The 22061-nt window shown below is 35.7% G+C and overlaps 1 protein-coding gene across 3 annotated transcripts in view; it reads right to left on the bottom strand.

The window, feature by feature from the left end:
- Positions 1 to 14357, bottom strand: part of LOC107042760 (cytoplasmic phosphatidylinositol transfer protein 1) — a 230530-nt gene extending 216173 nt beyond the window's left edge. For 2 of the 3 annotated variants that reach the window (XM_015263943.2, XM_015263945.1), the window contains exons 1-5: positions 14134 to 14357; positions 13903 to 14051; positions 5419 to 5507; positions 5322 to 5329; positions 5171 to 5242 (exon numbers count right to left, since the gene is read on the bottom strand). In XM_015263943.2, the coding sequence (XP_015119429.1) occupies positions 5171 to 5242; positions 5322 to 5329; positions 5419 to 5507; positions 13903 to 14051; positions 14134 to 14184 (369 nt within the window). In that variant the 5' untranslated portion in view covers positions 14185 to 14357. The remainder of the gene's footprint in view (positions 1 to 5170; positions 5243 to 5321; positions 5330 to 5418; positions 5508 to 13902; positions 14052 to 14133) is intronic. The other variant, XM_015263944.2, reaches the window with a different exon arrangement.
- Positions 14358 to 22061: the final 7704 nt, after the last annotated feature.

Here is a 22061-nt window from a genome sequence, read left to right as displayed (position 1 = left end):
ATAAATCCATTTTATTAAAAGGTTAAATATTTTCTTCTGAACATCCTGTACAGTATGGATCACTGCATTGAGCGAGGGTGAGGTAATATACTGACATTATTTAAAAAATTAGACGATAGCATGGATTTCATCGGACCATTCTTTCCCAGTGACAATGTGGAGATCTGGTTTGAGTGGAATTCATATTTCTTGCCAATGGAAACAAATCAAAGGAAATAATTGAATCAGAATAGAACAACATACTTTTATTGATAAGAAAAGTAAGAGAAAATGATGATTTTACAAATGCGAGTTGAGAATAAAAAATTGATGGCTCACTATCGAATTTGGTTCTCATCTTTTAATCTCTAATATGCTTCCCTTCGGAAGCTTACTATCAATGAAATTGGTAGAAAAAAAAAGAAAAAAAAGTATGAGAAAAAAAAAGTAACGATCATTCGTCTTATATCAAGTAGGCTTCTACCCCTGCTTGTTTTCCCGTTATTTATAAAAAATTTTCGAAAAAATCGACCCACACTTTCGGACACATACATACATGGTCCTCACATTTTGTGTTTTAATGTTTCAGACCATTCTACATCATTTCGAAGCAAAATTAGCGAATCGAAAAATCGACCGATTACAATGCTTCCATTCGGAAGCAATAATATTATCACTTGTCTCTAACCCCTCCCCCCCATCCCACTGCTCCAAAAAATGAAAAAAATATCAAAAATAATTAATATTATCATTTGTCTCTAGCCCCTCCCCACTACTCCAAAAAAGAGAAAAAATAATTAATGTTATTATTTGGCTCTGCACCCTACCCCTCCACCCTCTACTCCAAAAAAGAAAAAAAAAGAAAAAATGATTAATATTATTATTTGTCTCTAACCCCTTCTCCCCACCCCGCTGCTCCAAAAAAGAAAAAAAATAATTAATGTTATTATTTGGCTCTACCCCCTCCCCCTCCGCTCTACTCCCAAACAAGAAAAAAAAGAAAAAATGATTAATATTATTATTTGTCTCTAACCCCTTCGCCCCACCCCTCTGCTCAAAAAAAAAAATATCAAAAATAATTAATATTATCATTTGTCTCTAGCCCGTCCCTCCCACTGCTCCAAAAAAGAGAAAAAATAATTAATGTTATTATTTGGCTCTACCCCCTCTCCCTCCGCTCTACTCCCAAGAAAAAAAAAGAAAAAATGATTAATATTATTATTTGTCTCTAACCCCTTCCCCCCGCCCCACTGCTCCAAAAAAAAAAAAAAATAATTAATGTTATTATTTGGTTCTACCCCCTCCCCCTCCGCCCACCGCCCCTCTGCTCGGAAAAAAGAAAACATGATTAATATTATTGTTTGTCTCTAACTCCTTCCCCCCACCCCACTGCTCCAAAAAAGAGAAAAAATAATTAATACTTAATAATTAATACATCTTTTAATAAGACATTAAAATTGTCTTAAACGTCACTACTGAATTCATGCACATAACTTATATTCCCGATGGGTCTTAAACCCCACGTAACTGAAACGATCTGGACTCTCTTAAATTCAAATCCCTTTCATATCTTAAATTATCGGTCTTATTATTTAAGATAGTACAGCTCTCTTATCCCTCGCGAGAATACTTAATTTTTGTAAGATACTATCATTCAGATACCATATCCATCTTAATTTAAGACTGCTAACCCTACTTGCCCTCTGAATACTGAATTTCAGTGACGTTTTCAGTAGGGACTTTTTGTAGTGTATGTGTCATTTGGAACCTGGTACAATTTACATGCAGGAATCTTTTGCAAACCGCATACTGATGCATTTTGCCGTCCTTAGTCTTGGCGCAAATTCCACATACCTTCTTATCCCCTTCCATGTTCAGTGAAAAATTCAAAAAATTCAAATGAACCGCGCAAAATGATGCCCTCGGTGGATTACCAGTAGTTGGTAACGTAGAGTTCCCAGACTCAGTTTCCAGATATCGCCACGTCCAGGTTNTGGTAAATTACCAGCAGTTGGTAACGTAGAGTTCCCAGACTCAGTTTCCAGATGTCGCCACTTCCAGGTTGACAGGTGTTACCACCTAAGCCTGATTGAAAATCCTTACTGCGTCAAAAGATGTCGCCACTTCCGAGTTGACAGGTGGTTCAAAGAGAGATAGCAAGCGTGAATGAGAGAGAGCGTAGACAAAGTTTATAGGTTAGGTGCACCGCCATCCAAACTCCAAAAGCCAAATAAAAACCAAAAATGCAACCAACAGAAGGGAATAATGCTTCCAACAGTCGGTTGCAAAAAAGCGCATGCAACGTACGTGCAACAAAACCGCCCGGGGGCGAATATAGGGCAGAAAAGTACGTTCAAGCAAGCAGAGTAAACAAGTTCGTCAATGCTACTTACAGATCACAAGAGAGAGAAGAGGACACGAGAAGAGGAAGAAGAGAAACGCGTTTTCCGAACCACTTACACTGCTAACGATGATTATAATTAGTCGACTTTACAGGCTCAGGATTCAACTCTCCGCATGTTGATTGAATCCAAAAAACAGAATCAACGTCCTGAGTGGCACGAAATTTCTCACCTTGGTCCGAATGTCAAACTCTATTTACTCTACTGGGATTCTCTAGAGCTGATAGAGAATACCCTTTATCGTCGATGGGAATCTAATGACAAATCGAAAATTCTTCTCCAAATTGTTGTTCCTCGCTCTTCCGTGAAGGAGATACTTAGAACCGCTCACTCTTCTCCTCTCGGTGGTCATTTCAAGGTCAACAAAATGCTGGACAATATTCGAAAACGTTTCTATTGGGCTACATGCAAATTCGATGTCGAGAATTGCTGCCGCAGATGTTCTGTTTGTTTCAGCCGAGATGGTCCATCACAGCGAGCCAGAGGAGAATAACAACTCTACAATGTTGGGTTTCCTTTTGAGAGAATCGCAGTTGACATCCTGAGTCCATTACCAAGAACATCCAGTGGCAATCGTTTCGTTCTTGTAATCACTGATTATTTTTCTGGTTGGCCTGAAGCAATCCTACTTCCCAATCACCGAGCAGCTACTATCTCTGAAGCTCTGATAGTTAGTGTCATTTCACGTTTTGGAATATCCCTGGAAATCCACTCGGATCAAGAAACAGGTTTCGAATCCACAATTTTCAACTCACTTATGATACTATTAGGTATTCACAAAACTCGTACAACTCCGTTACATCCACAATCAAATGGTATGGTTGAACGTTTAAAGAGGACTATCGTTAACTACCTCACTAAATTTCTTAATGATAATGAGAATTCGTGGGACAAGTGGTTACCATTATTCCTCCTGGCATATCGCTCTTCCAAGCATCAAACAACGCAGTTCACTCCTGCAATTTGATGTTCGGTAGAGAACTACGACTTCCTTTGGATTTGCTTCATGGTACTCCTTTATTCAATGACTCCAACAATCACGTTGATCTTCCTGATTATGTTGATCAGTTACAAGAACAATTAGTAAATACTCATCAACAGGTCAGAGAAAATTGGAGACTCAAAAGTGACAAATGAAGTCTAAATTTGATTTGGAGGCCCACATGGTTTACTTTACTCCTGGCCAGAAAGTTTGGCTCTTTGCCCCCAAAAGAGTCAAAGGTCAATGTCCAAAGATTCAAAGGAATTGGAAAAAAACATACGTGATCAAATCCAAACTAAATGACGTTGTCTATCGAATTCAGAAATTCCCAAGGGGCAAATTCAAAGTAGTTCATGTCAATCGTCTATGGCCAATGGAGCATGATGATCAGGATGATTTTTACGATTAAATTCATTTTTTCTTCCAGCTTTGGAATCAATTCCCTACAAATATGTCTATTGTAGTAGACTGCGCTAATTATTTATGTCTGTTGTAGCAGACTGCGCTGATTATTTATGTCTGTTGTAACAGACTGGCCTGTTTATTTATGTCTGTTGTAGCAGACTGGCCTGATTATTAACGTCTGTTGTAGCAGACTGGCCTGTTTATTTATGTCTGTTGTAGCAGACTGGCCTGATTATTAACGTCTGTTGTAGCAGACTGGCCTGTTTATTTATGTCTGTTGTAGCAGACTGGCCTGATGATTTATGTTTGTTGTAACAAACTGACCTGATGAGTTATGAATTACCAAGCTATTTCAGCTTTCATTTGATTTTATTGAAAATTTTTGAATGACTGTATGAATGAGTGTGTGTGTGTTACTGTAGATAATGCTTAATTTTGCTTCACGCTTTTTACAATTTCGAAAGCTTTCGAAAAATTATAACCATGGTATTTGAAAAAGTTTGAATTTTTGGTAGTTGCTTGTAAAGTAGTTATTTGTATAGTAATTGTCTGCAGACAAGTGCTTTGAACAGTAGTTGCTTGTTGCTTTTGGGTTGAATGAAATTCTTATTTGAATATTTTTCTAATCTGAGGAATTCTTTGTGTTGAGTTGTCTTTAGATGCTGGAACCGTGTTGGAAAATTTTTGAGTGAATGATTTTGTTATTTCAGAAAACATGAATCGAAATTCGAATCAAACACTGATACTCACACACCATTAATGAATAATAGGCATGAGAATACATTATTTCTTTCATTGAGAACTGTAACGAACACTTTTGGAAACTTAATATTGTATAGAGTCAAACAAGTGTATGAATTGGGTTGTTCTTCAGCGTTGATTTCTGGGAGGTTTTAGCTGAAGAACAGACTGGGGCCCTCCCTATGTGAGATATTACAACCCATAAATTTTCCTCATTACAATTTTTTTTTTTCAAAAAGATAGCTGAAGTTGTAACACCTCAAATAGTCCCTGGTGTGATTGCCGAAGCGGCAATCTTTTCACGGAGGGAAGTAGTGTTGCGTATCCCCCTTCGAATCAGAATGCAATTGTCTATCATCTGAAGGATGTCACTAAACTCCCTTGATAACATCTGTCTTTTGGAATAACTTGAAGGTTGGACGATTCTCCTTGGAACTCTGGTACAAGACACATCGTGTTGCCTTCTGTGTACGAAAATAAACCGCCCCATCTATTTAATTAATCCCTGTGTCCTTCATTATACATCGTTGGGCATAACAATAATAAAATCATTGCAAAACGTTGAGTGATCTAGAGGCAAATGATCAACTACAAAAGTTGAACAAAATGGCCAAAGTAGTCGGATATCCTCAACCATTAGTGAATTAATGAATTGTCTTACGTTTTCGGTTGATCCATTGTTGTCCTCGTACCGAGTTCTGATGGAGATTTGGAATTTCGGGAGGAAAGAACACTAGAAAATGATAACGAACGTTAATGATTGATAAAAACTTCGAGGTTTTTATTAGCTGATTGATCCAATGAAAACTTACAGTGTATTCTGAAAAAGATTTAAAGGAGGATATATTAAAATTTTGGACAATCTCTCTTTATTTTATAGGTCTGGCGGTGATGAAAGGAGAGAAGTACCTGTTATAGTGAAGGGATAGTAGTTCCAGGCTTTTTCCGTGACGTAGAATATCCTGGGGATGAGTGCTTGGATCCAATATGGCAGTTTGCTGAACAGGCAAACACAATTGTTGAACATTTCTTCCAATTAAATTTTCGTTTTTTGTAGTTATCTTGAAAACCGGGAGAGTTAGAATCTTATAATGAACTTCATTAGATATATTTTGAAAGAACTTTCATTTCAAAATATAACTTGAAAATTTAGAATCTGAAAAATTGTATTCGAAATAAGTTTCATCGTTGATTCATGGAATATTGCAAATGAATGTATTGTTGAATAGTTTAATTCAGATAAATACTAATTGAAATGGTTGATAAAAATTCCTTGAAATAATGGTATTTGTTTGTGAACAAAAAATTTTCCTTTTCATATTCACAGGTATGGTAGAATAATGAAATAAAATAGGGAAGATTGTCTCATTTTTGCTTTAGAAACAAAACTATTTTTTAAAGAAAAGTCTTCCTTCATCATCAGATATTTGATACTGAATCGTATTTATATTTGATTTTCATGGAATAGGGCCCGGCTCAGCTCTAAACCGTCCACATATGCTCAAAAAATTAGAACAAAAAGAAAAAATTCGATTGAAATCACGACAAAAATTGTTTCTCATCAGGGAAAAATCTACATGATTACGACCTGTTCGTTAGGCTGAGAAATTTTCTTTTGAAAAAGCCAACTTGATGAACTTATCATCTTTTCAAGGTCTTGATCATTGTAAATTTGGTTTCCTCCCTCCAAAACGATTTTTTTTCATGATCTCGATAATATGGACATCGAGTGTTTACCAACAAAAATATCTCTGTCTGTGAAAAATAATCAACTGCTCAGCTCTTGCACCAGTACAAGTAGGAAGCTGGACTTGTCAAATGCACAAATAATAAGAACCTGTGACGATACTGCAATAGGTGCGATAGTAACAGTAAGTGTAAAAAAAACACATGTAAGAGGATGCGATACAATAAACTAGTATTTTAGGTAGGCTATTCAATTGAATCTTCATTCGAACTCTATGAGAATTCTACTAGGATTTTCTTTTAAGGCTCGGGTGGCTTATCTTTCCAACGTTATCTCGATTGTTTTTCCATCTTGATAATGTAAGATATATTACAATTTCCATTGGATTTTACGTCACGCAGGAGTCACTAAAAATTATGATTGTACAATAGCCTGCCCTATTCGGCCGAAGTCTCGCAATTTCGGAACAGGAGTATGCGTAATCAATGACTGAGTGCATGGGAAGATCATGGATTTTTTTTCTGATTTTTCGTGGCTTTTTTAAAGGCAGCATAAACAATTTAAAATTCTATGAAAATATCTGACTTTCTGACAGTTTATAGCTAAGGACGTTGGTGAAAAGTTAAATGACTTTATAACGGTCTTCGGGCAGGTAGCCAGAGTGTTCAATGTTCACCCACTGTAGGGACATATTTCAGATAATATAGAATGGATATGCCAGCGCGCACTCACACAACTGTATGAGGCATAGGAGTATCTCTCTCTTCCGTTACAATAGGGAAGTACAGAACAGAGTGCAACTACAGCGAAATCGGAAGAACAGTATTTTTACCATTGTTTTTTAAATTTTCTTCCGTTCTGCAGCCAGTCTATGATACTGACTACCTAGCGACAGACTGAAAATTTCTATAAAGTGGACAATTATAGCCGTTTTTCCAAAAAAATTTGATATCTCGGCATTCAGTGGGAATGAAATGAAATGTTTAATGTTTTATTTTTGATTTGTCTGCGACCATTTTACTTCCATCCACATCAGTATCTTCTCAACCATAAAAGTTGATAAGAAAATAAGTTCTTTGACCGAATGAATCATTTTCGTTACGAATATTCTTTGTTGTGAACTTTCTCTCCTCTGCCTCTATCCATGTTATTTATATTATACAGCGTTTGAAATATAGCTCAGTAAATAAGTCACGGAAATTCATAATGTGCATACAAATTTATCCCCTTGATTGGGGGCTAATACAAATTTTTCTCAGAATGGAAAATTTGGGTATCTACATCGGAGATTGGAGGACGAAAGGACGAAAATTACCTGCAAATCAGGTAGGCCTTCAACCTTGAGGTATCCACAATACGAAAAGCCGATTTCGTTCCTCATGCAAATGCTAAGGGCGGAGTCCACCATTCATTTCCTTCCTCTAATGGGCTAGACTCGTGTAAGCATCAAAGTGCAGTCGTAGCAGGACTTTCCAACAGTCGACATCAGAGCAATAACTAAGTTGACTTAGTTGAATATTTGAGAAAAAAAGTGTAGATGCCGAAAACGCGACAATCTACAGAAATTCCATTAGTCGGTAACGCGAAATCGGAAATTTGTGGAAATCAACTGCCTTCTAACAAGCAAGATTTAGAATGTTACTTTTATCATACGAGACATGGTACACCAAAACGCACTGCTCGCGAAACTCTCAAGTGTGTAGTGCAAAAGTGTGCTCTATTCTGGAAATATGCAGGAATTTCGATCATCGATGAGTCATACGCAATTAAGAAGTTGGAAAAATTAGTGCAACACTATAAAACTATCCTTAAGTTCGGTGTTCTCAAAGATAAATATTTAAATTATCAAGTGAAAGAGATTGATTTTATATGTATTCTGGACGATTTATTCGATATTGCCCGTCAAAAGCAAGTGAAAGTTTTGAAGAATGATGCCGCATTGACCCTCTTGAATATCCACCGCGAAAAAGGACGAAATGGTTGTTTGGATACAATCATTGACACGGGAACATGGATCGCTGAATGTATACAAAAAGCAGAAGCAGAAGCAAATGGAACAAATGAGTCATCAGAACGAGGTACGTTGGTATAGTCTAATTTCTATCACATTAATAAATTTACAGAGGTCCAAAACTATAAGAATTTGATTGAACAGAAGGAATTGAAAAGGAATGAAATATTCGTATCTTCGGGCTACAATATTTTGTCTTAATAATTACATTACTCTGTAATTAACCTCAAAAAATAATTCCGACAGACAGAGAAAGGGATAATATTCAAAAATCTTGATTTTTAATTCCAGTTCAACAAGGTGGAATCGCTATGAATTACGCGAATTATATTTTCGGAGAGGACGAAGACATTAAAGAACTTTTAAAAGAGTTTGAAGGTACTGATAGTGATGATAGAGAAATCGATTCCGATTATGAAGTTCACTCAGTGCTGATGAAATCTAAAAAACTGAAGATAATGACCACAGATATCACGGCAATTTTGGATAGAGCCAAGATGAGCGATCGCATGGCTGCACTAATGTTAGCAGGCGCTCTAATTCAGAGTGGTATAACTCTCGACCATGTCCATCTGAGCAGAGAGACTGTTCGTAAAAATCGACAGCTACATCGACAGTCACTAAGTCAAATTATCCGGCATAATGCAAGAATAAGATCGTGCCCTATTTTGTCCACTGGGATGGAAAACAACTGTCGGCACCGGAAGGTAGATTTTTAAAAGTCGATCGTGTCCCAGTCTTGGTGTCAGGTCAGGAGTGGCACCAATTACTTGGCATTCCTAAACTGGAACGAGGAACTGGAGAATTGCAAGCACAAGCCATTCACGAGCTATTAAAAGAGTGGGACCTTACCGATGAAGTATGTGCCATGGTTTTTGACACAACGCCAGTAATACAGGCACATCGAATGGTGCATTTTACTCGAGAAACTCCTTGGAAGGGATCTCTTGTATTTAGCGTGCCGTCATCATATTTTCGAGCTTCTACTGAAGACAACTTTTGAATCTTCAATGGGATGTACTTCCGGTCCAGATGTGGCAATTTTCAAGAGGTTTCAAAATTGATAGAGGAATTTTCACCCGGAATACATGACGACATGGTGAGAGAAAGACTCCCTCGAGATTTGACAAAAATCCTCACTTTCACCGATAGATACTTGAAGGTTAGTTATTATAATTCATTATGTATATAACTCATCCTCATCTATAATTCATGAAAATTCTGAACGTTTAACCGTTGGGGTTAATGGCATGTATTTTTTTGTCAATTCCATAGGATAAACACATTCGTAGAGACTACTTCGGAGTTCTTCGAATTGGTGCTGATTTTTCTGGGGGGAAATGTAGCAAAAGGAAAACAATTCCGAGCTTTAGGTCCGATTCATCATGCTCGGTGGATGTCAAAGGCAATTTATTCCCTCAAGATTTTCCTGTTCAGAGATCAATTTCATCTGACGCCCAAAGAAAAATCAGGTCTGATTGATATATGCATTTTTATCGTCCTTCTGTATCAGAAAGCCTGGTTCACTGCTTCAGATTCGGTCGAAACTCCTAACAATGATTTAGTTTTATTGAAAGAATTAGCAGCATATGCAAAGTGTTCTAGCCGTTCGTCATCAAAAGTTTGGGAAGCTGTCTTTGATAAGTTTTTGACCCATCTATGGTATTTATCAGAGGAACTAATTGCTTTGGCTTTTTTTGATGATAATGTGAGTGTAGAATGCAAGAGAAAGATGTGTCAGGCTATCAAATCTCGTTCTGCCGTAACAAAAGGTAGAGAGCAAAGGAAAAACGGAATGAATGATGTAGATTTGATTCGTGAGTTGAGTATAGATTCATTAGTTAATAAGAATATAATTCGAAAGGACGATAAATAAAATTTAATGTTAGTTGAACAAAAGTTCCGAGAATCATCATCGGGTTGTGATAAGGAACATTTGGAATTTTCATTGACAAAATATTTGAATGATAGATCCACGGAAACTTCAGGTGATACGGATTGAAATTTAGTCTTAGCACTGATTGTTATGTATTGATTTCTCGTTATGTTTATCATAAAATTGTCAAATAAATGATAAAACTTTTAAACATTGAGTAAATGATTAGCCAAACCTAATTTTCATTACTAGTGCGTAAAGTAACTTTTTATGCATGACTGCGGGCGTAAATTCGTGACTTCGAGCACTCGTTGATGAATAATATTGTTCGATACTGCTAAAATGTTTTCTTGAAAAAAAAAAACTTCTAAAAAAGACTTCACGCACTACCATCGAAAAGTACTACATCTTTGCACTTCCCATTCCTTCCCACTCCTTCGATATTTTTTTGCATGAGAATTATTGTCCTTCCTCAATCGCGATTCAATAATTTGATTCTCACTTGAATTGAAATTTAATATTGAATTCCAAATAAGCAATTCCAGAAATTCGAGTACTTTCACTTTAAATTGAGATATTTTTTTCAATCGAGCTGTGTTGGAATTGTCATTGAATGCAGAAAATCACGATGAAAATTTAGCATTGAAATTACGACTAAATAGAAAAATTTAACATTAGAATTAAAAAGGTAGACTACGATATACTGAGGGTAATAAAACGTTTGGTCCTCCCTTTTGAGGAGAGGTCTAGCCAGTTGGCTGACCCTCTACGTTTCAGGTATATGGCCTTCATAATGAGGCTGGATAATTCGTACAGTTGTCACTCTTCAGAAATGGACGAATTTTCTTTTGCATTTTTGTTCCATTCAGAATAAGACAACATAAATACCAATTTCTAAGATGACGAAAAGATAATTGAAAAATCATTTGATGAGGTTCGAAATGAATTCGTTAATAGTAGAACGCTACCAGACGTTCCTCAAAACCCGTAATTTAAGCAAAAATCCTACTTGTTAATTCAGTGAAAAATGAGTTCAAAATCGCGATAGCTTATCTATTGTGTTCTTCAAGCCTCTGGGAATAGCATTTAAAACATATTAGCCTAAATGTGAGTATTTACTCACTCAAATGTCGAATTTTTGTTTCATCTCTTGATTATAGCGATAACCGCATAAGAATTTTGAAAATCTTATGCTGCATGCAATAGTGTCCTGAAAAATCTGAAAAAAATCCTATTGTTTCTTCATCTATTGAACGATCGATTTCATATGGGGTATTCCATGTGAACTCACCCAGGTCAAAACCGTCACCATCACCAATCATATTGCCGATTTTTCCTGTGGTTGTATATGGAAAAATATGATTTCTCAAATTTTTTCAGATTTTCTGAGGCATCCTGTGGACAGCCATGTTTTTTTGCAAGTTTTATCTTCAAATGCCTGTAACTTCCGTAAAAATCAACCGATTTGAGTTTTTTTTTCTACAAAATGTGCGTCTTTGAACACACTTTCCATATAAAAATATGCCAATTTTTTCAATTCATTCTTTCATCGATTTCCTCAGAGAAACCTCAAAAAACTTCAAAAAAAGAGTCGTTTTCAAAGTTGGACCTTTTTATATTTTTCAAAAAATTTCAGTGAATATATTGGACCAAAACAAAAATTTTTTACCAAAGGCCAAAGTGGGCTTCCCATTTCGTGGCCGTCATTTCCAATTTGAATATATGAATCCGGGATGAAAAATTTCAAAAATTTCAAAATTCTTTTCGCATTTGAACGCAGAAGCATTATTTGAATTTACCGCCTGAAGAATCACGGCATTATATTCGAATCTGGAACAATTTGATGACTTTTTGAAAATTCGTTAACAATAAATCTTTCCGAATGGTGTGTTCTAATAGAGATCCCACTTTGGCCTTTGGTGAAAAATTTTATTTTGGTCCAATATACTCACTGCAATTTTTTGAAAAATATAAAAAGGGTCCAACTTTGAAAACGACCCGTTTTTTGAAGTTTTTCGAGGTTTTTCTGAGGAAATCGATGGAAGAACAAATTGAAAAAAATTGGCATATTTTTATGTGGAAAGTGTGTTTGAAGACGCACATTTTGTAAAAAAAAACTCAAATCGGTTGATTTTTACGGAAGTTACACGCATTTGAAGATAAAACTTGCAAAAAAACATGGCTGCCCACAGGATGCCTCAAAAAATCTGAAAAAATTTGAGAAGTCATATTTTTCCATATACAACCACAGGAAAAATCGGCAATATGATTGGCGATGGTGAGGGTTTCGACCTGGGTGAGTTCACATAGAATAACCCATATACTCCTGTACTAAAATTTAAAAATTGCGATCATGCAGGGCGGGCTATTGTACAATCAAAAAAAGGAGAAAAAAAACTGATGATTTTCAAAGAGCATTTTTAATAAAGATTAAGAAATAAGTCCAAGGGAAAGGGAATAGTGAATGGATAATTTATCATGGTAACTAACAATCTGACAGCCATTGACTACTGTGACAAATGAAGACTTAACAGCCATTAGATACATCAAATTATTAATTTACAATTTCCTCTCTATTGGGTTTATTTCCCAATATTATTCAAAAACGCTCTTTGAAAATGTTCAGCTGTTTTTCAACGTTTTTTTAATTGTATAATCATAATTTTTGGAGACTCCAGAGCTATGCAAAACTGAATAGCAATTGGAGATCATTTCAGATTATCAAAATAAAAAAAACAACCAAGATCACGTTCGTAAGATAATCCACCCGGGCCTCAATTCTATATATTTTTTTGTCTCCTTCTTCTCTCATTGTACAGCCTTCAAAATTAAGGTGACACGCCAAAATTCCCCCGTCAAAATTCCTCGCCCCATATTTCCCTGGTCGAAATTCCCCCCGTCATTGTTCTTCCCGACATAATTCCTTCATGTTAATATTCCTTGCGCCAATTCTCCTAACCCAATAATTCCTGCCGATAAAATTTCTCGTATGGCGTATTTATGCGGTTTCTTTGAAATTATATATTTGGTTCGTGAAAATCTTTATTCAAATTTTAATAACAGTCAATTCTGTTGTTGTTTTTATAATATGACACACCTGTTGAGTGCTTATTATGATTCTAATGCCCAATCCGTCTACTGTACAAGGCCTTTTTCAATTGATTTTGTGTTTATTTTCATTTTGTCATTGAGATCCTTTGTTCAAGGTAGTTCTGTTGCGGGTGGATTTTCTCGCGGGGAATTTTGACACGGGGGTATTTTGAGGGGGGAATATTGACCTGAGGAATTTAGACGCGGGGGTATTTTGACGCAGGGAATTCTGACGCGGGAATTTTGACCGGGGAATTTTGGAATGTAACCATTTTTTTAAACCCTAAAAATTACCTTCAAACTGAAAAAAAAATGAATTGGACTGCAAAGATTGGAAATTTTTTAAATAGAAATTCTAAAACATCTATTATATTTTGATTTGTGTCTTATTACGAAGTCCAAAAAAAGTCGATTCATAAAATTCATGCTGGATAATTTTCATATAAACAACTGCAGTGAAATAAGCAATATGTAAAAGTCGATATCTATCAACTGTTTCCAAGCAAATATTCTGTCAAAAAAAGGCAGGTATAATTTCATAATTTTCAACGGCAATCGGCAAGAAACAAATAAAATTTGGAATAGACTTTTATCTGAATTCGCATAGAATTCAAATGAAAACAAATTCGATAGAATTTTTTTAATGTAAAAATAAATGAAAGTTCTCACTCTTATCGTTGTGAATATTATCTCAACATTAAATCATGAAAAGAAAAAGCTATATATTACCTCGATAAATGAATTCTCTTCTCAGTGTACTGTCCTTTTCCATGCACTGGATCTTCACATTCAGAGTTCTCCACGACCTCCACTCCCTCATCAGCGTCCGACTGCTCATGACTATGCCTCGCGATCATGTAAAGTTGTCCCACCCGGTACTGTACACCAAAATCGAATTGTTGCACTCAAAGAAATTGATTGGATTCTCCGTAATTCGATATGTAATCAAATGATTTTTACCTCTTCCGTAGACAAAGGCATGCATATCCTGTACTCCTTAGTCAGAACCATCCTGGGAAACTTCAGATATTCCCAAGCTCTGTGGAAATATAATATCGAATGTTCAAGAATGAATGTCGGAGGTTTTTTGCTGACTGACAATGACTTGTTACTCCAAATTATCAAAATCTTGAAAACTCGTGAGAAACAGAATTGCGGGAGACAAAACAATCGATTCTTCTGAAGTTGGCAGCTATTTACTGGAGGCTGGTCCAGGGTTGCCAGATCTTGGGGAGCCGAACCGCCAATACGTGGCGCTGGTATAGCCCCAAAAATAGCCCCCTCCAAAATTTTCCCCGCCAATTCCCGCCCACTTCAAACAGGAAAATTTGAAAAACTTATTATATGTAAAAAATCCAGTATAATACAAATAAAAAAAATTATAGCATATTAAACTCTTTATTCTTCAATTTTTCATACAAACTATATTAACATTGCTAGCAATATTTTTCAGGGCTCAATGTAACGAGGCTCAAGCGTTTAAAGGATTCAATTTCACGAGGGTTGCGAGGGTCAAGCGTCTGAAGGGTACAATGTAACGAGGGCCACGAGGGTTCAATTTAAGGAGGGTCAAGCGTCTGAAGGGTTCAATTTCACGAGGGTTACACGGATTCAATTTAACGAGAGTCAAGCGTCTCAAGAGTCTAATTTCACGAGGGTCACGAGGGTTCAGTGCTATGAGGATCAAATGTCTCAGCTGTAGATAGTTACGAGGGTTCAATTTAAGGATGTATTACACATCCCTTTTCGCCAAAATTCACGTTTTTTAAATTTTTCTGGCAAATTCATGATCGGATTGACGTGAAAAAATATACCGTTTTTGAGTTTTATCATTACTTAATGACTCACGAAATTTCATGATCGTGCAATCGTTTTCCTGCGTTTTTTCTAAAACTTTTCAGAAATTCACAAAACTTTAGAAAAAATGCAGGAAAATGATTACCATAAAACTTCGTGAGTCAGTCAATGATGTTAAAACGCTAAAACGGTATATTATTTTGCGTCAATCCGGTCAATAATTTGCCAGGAAAATGAAAAAAACGTGAATTTTGGCCGAAAGGGTGTAATAGTAGATCCTTAACGAGGGGCACGCGTATCAAGGGGTTTAATTCCACGAACGTCAATTATAGTACAAGGATCAACCGTGTCAATATTATTATGTACTGGAAGGAACACTTATAATCAATTGTTATGCTTTATTGAATGTTCCACATTATCATTTACGGTCCTGGAAAATTAAGAATTTGACGATGCCCTTTTGGTGAGCCATTTGGTAACCCTCGTGAAGTTTGACTCTCGTGAAATTTGACCATCCCGTGGGAGCGTGGTTTGACCGCCGTATACTTGGCGAACATATTACATATTTTTCAAAAATAATCAATGTAATAATTAGGAAATGATTTGGAAAAATTTAGAACGGCTTTTTCATAATTTGGAAACAAATAGTTATTCAGTAATTAATAAAAAACTGTTGGACCGTATATTTGGCAAACATTGACCGAAATTAATAAAATTTCACTTTAATCGATGTAGAACAATTTGGAAATAATAGTGAGAATGTTTTTTTCATTTGGAAATGTAATATTGCATCGAAAATGAATAAAAAAGGAATGAAGTTATTATTGTTCAGGAGTCACGTGACTGAGTCTTCCCCTTCCCATCACTTATCCCATTTACATATAAAAAAGTGAGGTTATGTCCCTCTCGCTAACCTGAATGTTCCCCTGTCACGTACCTTTAATCAATCTCGTGAAAATTATGAGTAAGCGGTTGAATGAAAAATTGACGACATTTAAAAACAAAATCACTGGACCCCTGATAAAACATGAAAGGATTTATAGAGGCAGACAGTGTCAGAGTGTTTCGTTGCTGAAATCTCTAAGCATCAGAAGTCCAAAGCCCCCAGGAAAGGAAAATCCATGGAGATGAAATACTAAAAAAAACCCTCCCAATTCCCTAAAATCAGAATTAAAAAAGCTGGCGAAATCCCCGAAAAATGAAGAGACAGATAACTGGCAGGAGACGTTCGAGCTCTCCAGTGGACGAAATGGGCTGCCACAAAAGTGCTCGGACGAAAAAGCGAGCCTTTCAGATTTTCGATTCCAGTTGCTGCTAGAACTTGTGTTGATCAGTCAAACAAAGGATTAGGTGACATACGCAGCTATGGAGAGACTCCAAAATTATGGGTGTACTCCGGATCTTAATAGGAAATCTAGGAAATTAATTCATCCTGTTAGTTTTTATGAGATGAAGAAAATCATTCAAACCTTCTGAAAAGTTTGGAAAAGTAATGAGCTATTCGATCATTGTGAATAGTTTTCTGAAACTGTCGGTTTTAAAGGGAAATTTTAAAAAACATTTTTCAAAGACGTGAAATTCTCTACAAAAAATGTCACTTCATGAATTTTTCTTAAAGCTGTGTCTTTCATATATTTTGACAAAAGGAATATATCATCCTGTTTGGAAATGTTTTTGTGAACAACATTTGATCCTAATTTTTTTCTAATTTTCTTCAGCCCGAAGTATTATTCAGCCCAGTATATTAAGAAAAATCTGTAAAGTCGAATTAGCTGAAAACATTCGAGGTTCACTGAGAATTGAAGTTTTTGTAGCCAATAGTTCGGGGGTCCAAGTTTTCACACAAAAATCACCTGAGAGAATGCCGAGATTGAACTCCACCTCTCAGGAGCTTCAGAGGGAAACGAAGAGTTTTGGGAATGCCCATGGCTCCAAGAGCTGACAAAAAATGCAGTCATCCACAACGCCCTCCCCATCGGGGGAGAGTATTGATGGTCATAGGATGTAAGTATTTTTTATAATAATTATATAGTAGATTCTGTCATTGAGGCCATGAAAAGCTTTTCTGGCGTTTGTGTGTTTGCAGTCCGAAGCAAAGTCAAAGATTACAACAAAATCGCCAGAAAAGTTGTCTGCCACCGACTAACGAACTTTTTTTTCGTTATCTAGTCTGTGATATGAGGCTTCATGCCCGTCTGAATAAATTTTTTTTTGTAGATTACCGAGGTGTTTTCACTGTGATGAATATCTTCTGCATGAGGAGAAATAGCAAAATTTTCATATGATTTTTTTTAGCTCACATTTCGCTCTACAAAAAAAATTCCATGGAATTTTTCTTAACTGTCCCCACTCACGAGATATCCACCGACACCGAACCCTAGATGCGTAGTATTTATCCTAGTTTGTCGATTCACTACAAATTTCCAATTGAAAAAAATGCTCAATGGGCACATTATTCGAAATTCCTTGAAGTTTTTTTTCTTTCTCAATTAGAATTTCATAATCATTCAATTTATTACTTTTAAACCTGAATAGACAATGGAGGAAAGGAAATCAAATGAAATGTTGATATTTAAGTATCATCAACAGTGTAGCTAACTGATAATGAGAGGAATATTTTTCTAATTGTGAATGCCGAATAATGCGAAATAAGCAGCCATTAACGAGGCTTTCCGGGTAATAGGAAAGTCTTCAATGACTTCAAAGTCTTCTGCTCACGCTTGCTACAGTTAGTGGGGACGATATTCCAGGATTATTTGAGTAGCTCCAATAGATATTTACGAATTTTCATCGCCATTCTTTGTCGAAAACATTTATAGATGATTAAATTATGTTGATAATCAGTAACTTTAGGAGAACATATAATCGATTTTTCTTTCATTTTTTCTAATTCATCAACCTTCAGAAATATTTGAATTATCTCGATTACGAGTGATTTTAGAACAAAATGTCAGAAGACCTTTTTTATAGAAAATGTAATGACCTTCACAGAATATACTTCGACATTGTCTCTGAACCCTCTAATTCCGAAGATATTCCAAAAAACATGGGATAAAATTGTTTTAATTCCATTTCTTTTCATCAATTCCTCATGAATCTCAACGAAAAATTCTGTATCACCTTACCGAAAAAAAAGCCTTTCCCCAAACTCAAAATTTCACGAAATCATTCGACTTTTCCGCTAAATTGGAGAAGTGGAGTTGGAGCGAAACAAATAACAGCAGAAAAAAAATTGACGAAGAAGGCGCAGTTTAAGCAGGAGAGACCTATCAACAAAATCAAGGGTCAGACCAAAAAGAAACTAACAATAGAAATTAATAGAAAAATCTGTACTTTATTTTGTAAATAAAATCATTTCATATCAAGTGTTCTTTTTCATTATTCATTCAACATTAATATTTTACGCTACGAATCAATTATTATTTGTTGAATCTCGAGTAGAACAGCATGATTGATAAACGATATTCGAAAATTATGGATCATGCATCGACTTTCAGAAGAGAAGTGGTGGGAAGTGATAGAACATTAAGAATTTTTTTTATCCTGTTCAGTGTCCCAATTATTTTGAGTGTTATCAGGGGAAAAGAGCAAAAGATTTTTTCTGGGACGCTGTCCACATTGAGGATGCTCAAGGAGACAGATCTCCTAACCGAAACCAACCAGCAGGTAATTGATCTCAGTCCAGCGATCCTTAGGGGGGCCACTCCACCAGTTGCGTCCTTATTCCCTCTGGTGTCTTCGCCTGTCTCTCCACCAAATTGAAACGATTGCAGATGCAGTGGACTTGCATGCAGATGTGGCCCACCTTGAGACCGCCCTGATGAATTAAACCCAGAGTTAACACTGGGTTCACTATGGGTTAATGGAACTTTCGCAGACTTGTTTTCTTCCTTCACTGGGTTTTCCCTATAAACCCAGAGTTGACTCGGAGTTAAACCTGGGTTTGATCGATCAGGGTGACTTTTCGAAAAGAGCAAAGTCCTCCGATTGTGTCTGGAATGTCACCTTTGCGGTCTCAAAGGAGGACTTTAGAGATTTTTCTTAATATACTGGACTTCGGGCTGAAAAAAATTAGAAAAAAATTAGGATCAAATCTTGTTCACAAAAACATTTCCAAACAGGACGATATTTCCTTTTGTAAATATTTCAAATAATGTTTTTTTTACATTTTCCTTCAAACCCAATAGTTTCAGAAATATTTGTAGAATAATTATTGAAAAAAAATCCTCATCTTATAAAAATTAACAGGTTAAGTCTAAACAGGATTAGAAATAGGTTTAGGAGTTCTAAGCTGGTTTTTCATTCCTTTTGTCAAAATATATGAAAGACACAGCTTTAAAAAAAATCATGAAGTGACATTTTTTGTAGAGAATTTCACGTCTTTGAAAAATGTTTTTTAACATTTCCCTTTAAAACCAATAGTTTCAGAAAACTATTCACAGTGATCGAATAGCTCATTACTTTTCTAAACTTTTCAGAAGGTTTGAATAATTTTCTTCATCTCATAAAAACTAACAGGAATTAATTTCCTAGATTTCCTATTAAGATCCGGAGTACACCCATAATTTTGGAGTCTCTCCATAGCTGCGTATGTCACCTAATCCTTTGTTTGACTGATCAACACAAGTTCTAGCAGCAACTGGAATCGAAAATCTGAAAGGCTCGCTTTTTCGTCCGAGCACTTTTGTGGCAGCCCATTTCGTCCACTGGAGAGCTCGAACGTCTCCTGCCAGTTATCTGGAACCCATTTGTTGTTGCCCAGCTGATTATTTTCCTCCTCTTCATTTTTGGGAGATTTTGCCAGCTTTTTTAGTTCTGATTTTAGGGAATTAGGAGGGTTTTTTTTAAGTATTTCATCTCCATGGATTTTCGTTTCCTGGGGGCTTTGGGCTTCTGATGCTTAGAGATTTCAGCAACGGAACACTCCGACACTGTCTGCCTCTCTATAAATCCTTTCATGTTTTATCAGGGGTCCAGTGATTTTGTTTTTAAATGTCGTGAATTTTTCATTCAACCGCTTACTCATAATTTTCAGGAGATTGTTTAAAGGTACGTGACAGGGGAACATTCAGGTTCGCGAGAGGGACATAACCTCACTTTTTTTATATGAGAATGGGTAAGTGATGGGAAGGGGAAGACTCGGTCACGTGACTCCTGAACAATAATAACTTCATTCCTTTTTTATTCATTTTCGATGCAATATTACATTTCCAAATGAAAAAAACATTCTCACTATTATTTCCAAATTGTTCTACATCGATTAAAGTGAAATTTTATTAATTTCGGTCAATGTTTGCCAAGTATACGGTCCAACAGTTTTTTATTAATTACTGAATAACTATTTGTTTCCAAATTATGAAAAAACCTTTCCAAATTTTTCCAAATCATTTCCTAATGAGCTGTTATGTCCTCCCAGATGTCACTAGGAAAACAGAGCCAAAATTCGAATTGACGGATAAAGGAGGCAAGGAACGTTTCACAGCTGAAGCCCGGATGGGCAATCTAATGAAGTCCAATCCAATGAATAATTTATAAATCCTTGATTTCGATGTCAATTGGGATGAGGGTTTATTCAAACTTCATAAATCAAAACACTGAGTGCTTCGGGAGAGCACGTAAACTATTTATTCACTTAATCATTCACTTAATAATATTACAAGACTCTGAATATGATTTTAACTAGAAGATCTGATCTCTAAAGAGGGACTCGTCGAACTGATGAAACTTATCCAAAAACTGCCCTTCGGAGGGTCCCATAACTCCCACTCCATGCGTATTGTGCACGCATTTTCTTTCTCTCTAATATCATTTAAAGGTTTTACATGCTAAACTCAAAAAGTGGTGGGGAGTTGTTGGGCGAAACTATGACGCAGTCAACCGTCGCCAGCCACCCCCACTTATTTCTAGATTTTAAGACGCACGTGGGCCCGGCAAACAATGACGTTCNTTATGTTATTATTGACCGTAAACAAGCTAATAAACAAATATTCAATACATACAAGTGTGTAAAAATAATACGTTTTCAATCTGCATTATTTTATACTTCTGTTTGGTATAAAGAATTGAATAAACGTTTAAAAATACATTTTTTCCAAAATTTACTTAAATCCTCCAATAATTTATCGATCAATTGTGAGTCGTAATTAATAATAAGNGTATTTGCATGTTTTTCAAATCCATTAAATAGTTATATTTTATTATTTTTCAAAATTTTTGATAATTTTTGGAAAATTTTTTTTTTGTTTTTATTCATAAATATTTAAACTATTTTATAATTAAAAAATAGCTATAATTCAAACACGAACAGGTAGCTCCCCCTTGCGTATGTGACGTCATTGTGCATATTCCANATTTGCGCTATATATTTCATTGATACTTTATCATAATTATTAGTATCAATATATGTACGAGCACTTTTGTCAGACGTTGGGCATTTAATTTCAATAACAAATTCGTCGTCAATAGCATCAGGCGAGGCTCCCAGNTAGCAGTTGTGATTGTCATTCGAAGAAAAACAGTTTTAAAAGCATAAACATAAACTTTATAATTTTTTAATATGTCATTAAAAAGCAGTGATTGTTGGTGTATAGTACCAACATGTCAAAATACTGGTAAATCTAATCCAAATAAAATTTTTATAAATGTTCCATCAAATAAATTAAAACGAAAAATGTGGTTAGGTGCATGTGGAAATAAAAGTGATTATTCTGTATCAAGTCAACTTTATTGTTGTGAAGATCATTTTCAAGTAAGTAATAAGAAAAATAAAAAGAATCTGTTTTTAATCAAATTCTAGTTAGAAGCCGATATGGAAAATTATTTGGAGTGGACAATGATTGGTGGTTACAAACGGATGAAAAATGATATTCTGCCACATAAATGCATTGAAGAATCAAAGCTCATAAACGTAGAAGCTTCACCAATGGAAGTAGATCAGCAAAGTCCGGAGAAATCCGGCTTCAATATCAATGATGGAACGATAGGTAAAAATTCAAGCAATACAATCGATAATATGGATCTGGAATACATGGATATCGTCAATTCTACTCCATTTCAAGATTTAAATACCAGTGCATCTAATGTTTCTTATG

This window comes from Diachasma alloeum, unplaced genomic scaffold, assembly GCF_001412515.2.
Source record: "Diachasma alloeum isolate Michigan unplaced genomic scaffold, Dall2.0 Dall_scaffold_00517, whole genome shotgun sequence".
Taxonomy (NCBI): Eukaryota; Metazoa; Arthropoda; class Insecta; order Hymenoptera; family Braconidae; genus Diachasma; species Diachasma alloeum.
This window is presented reverse-complemented; position numbering and strand designations above follow the sequence as displayed.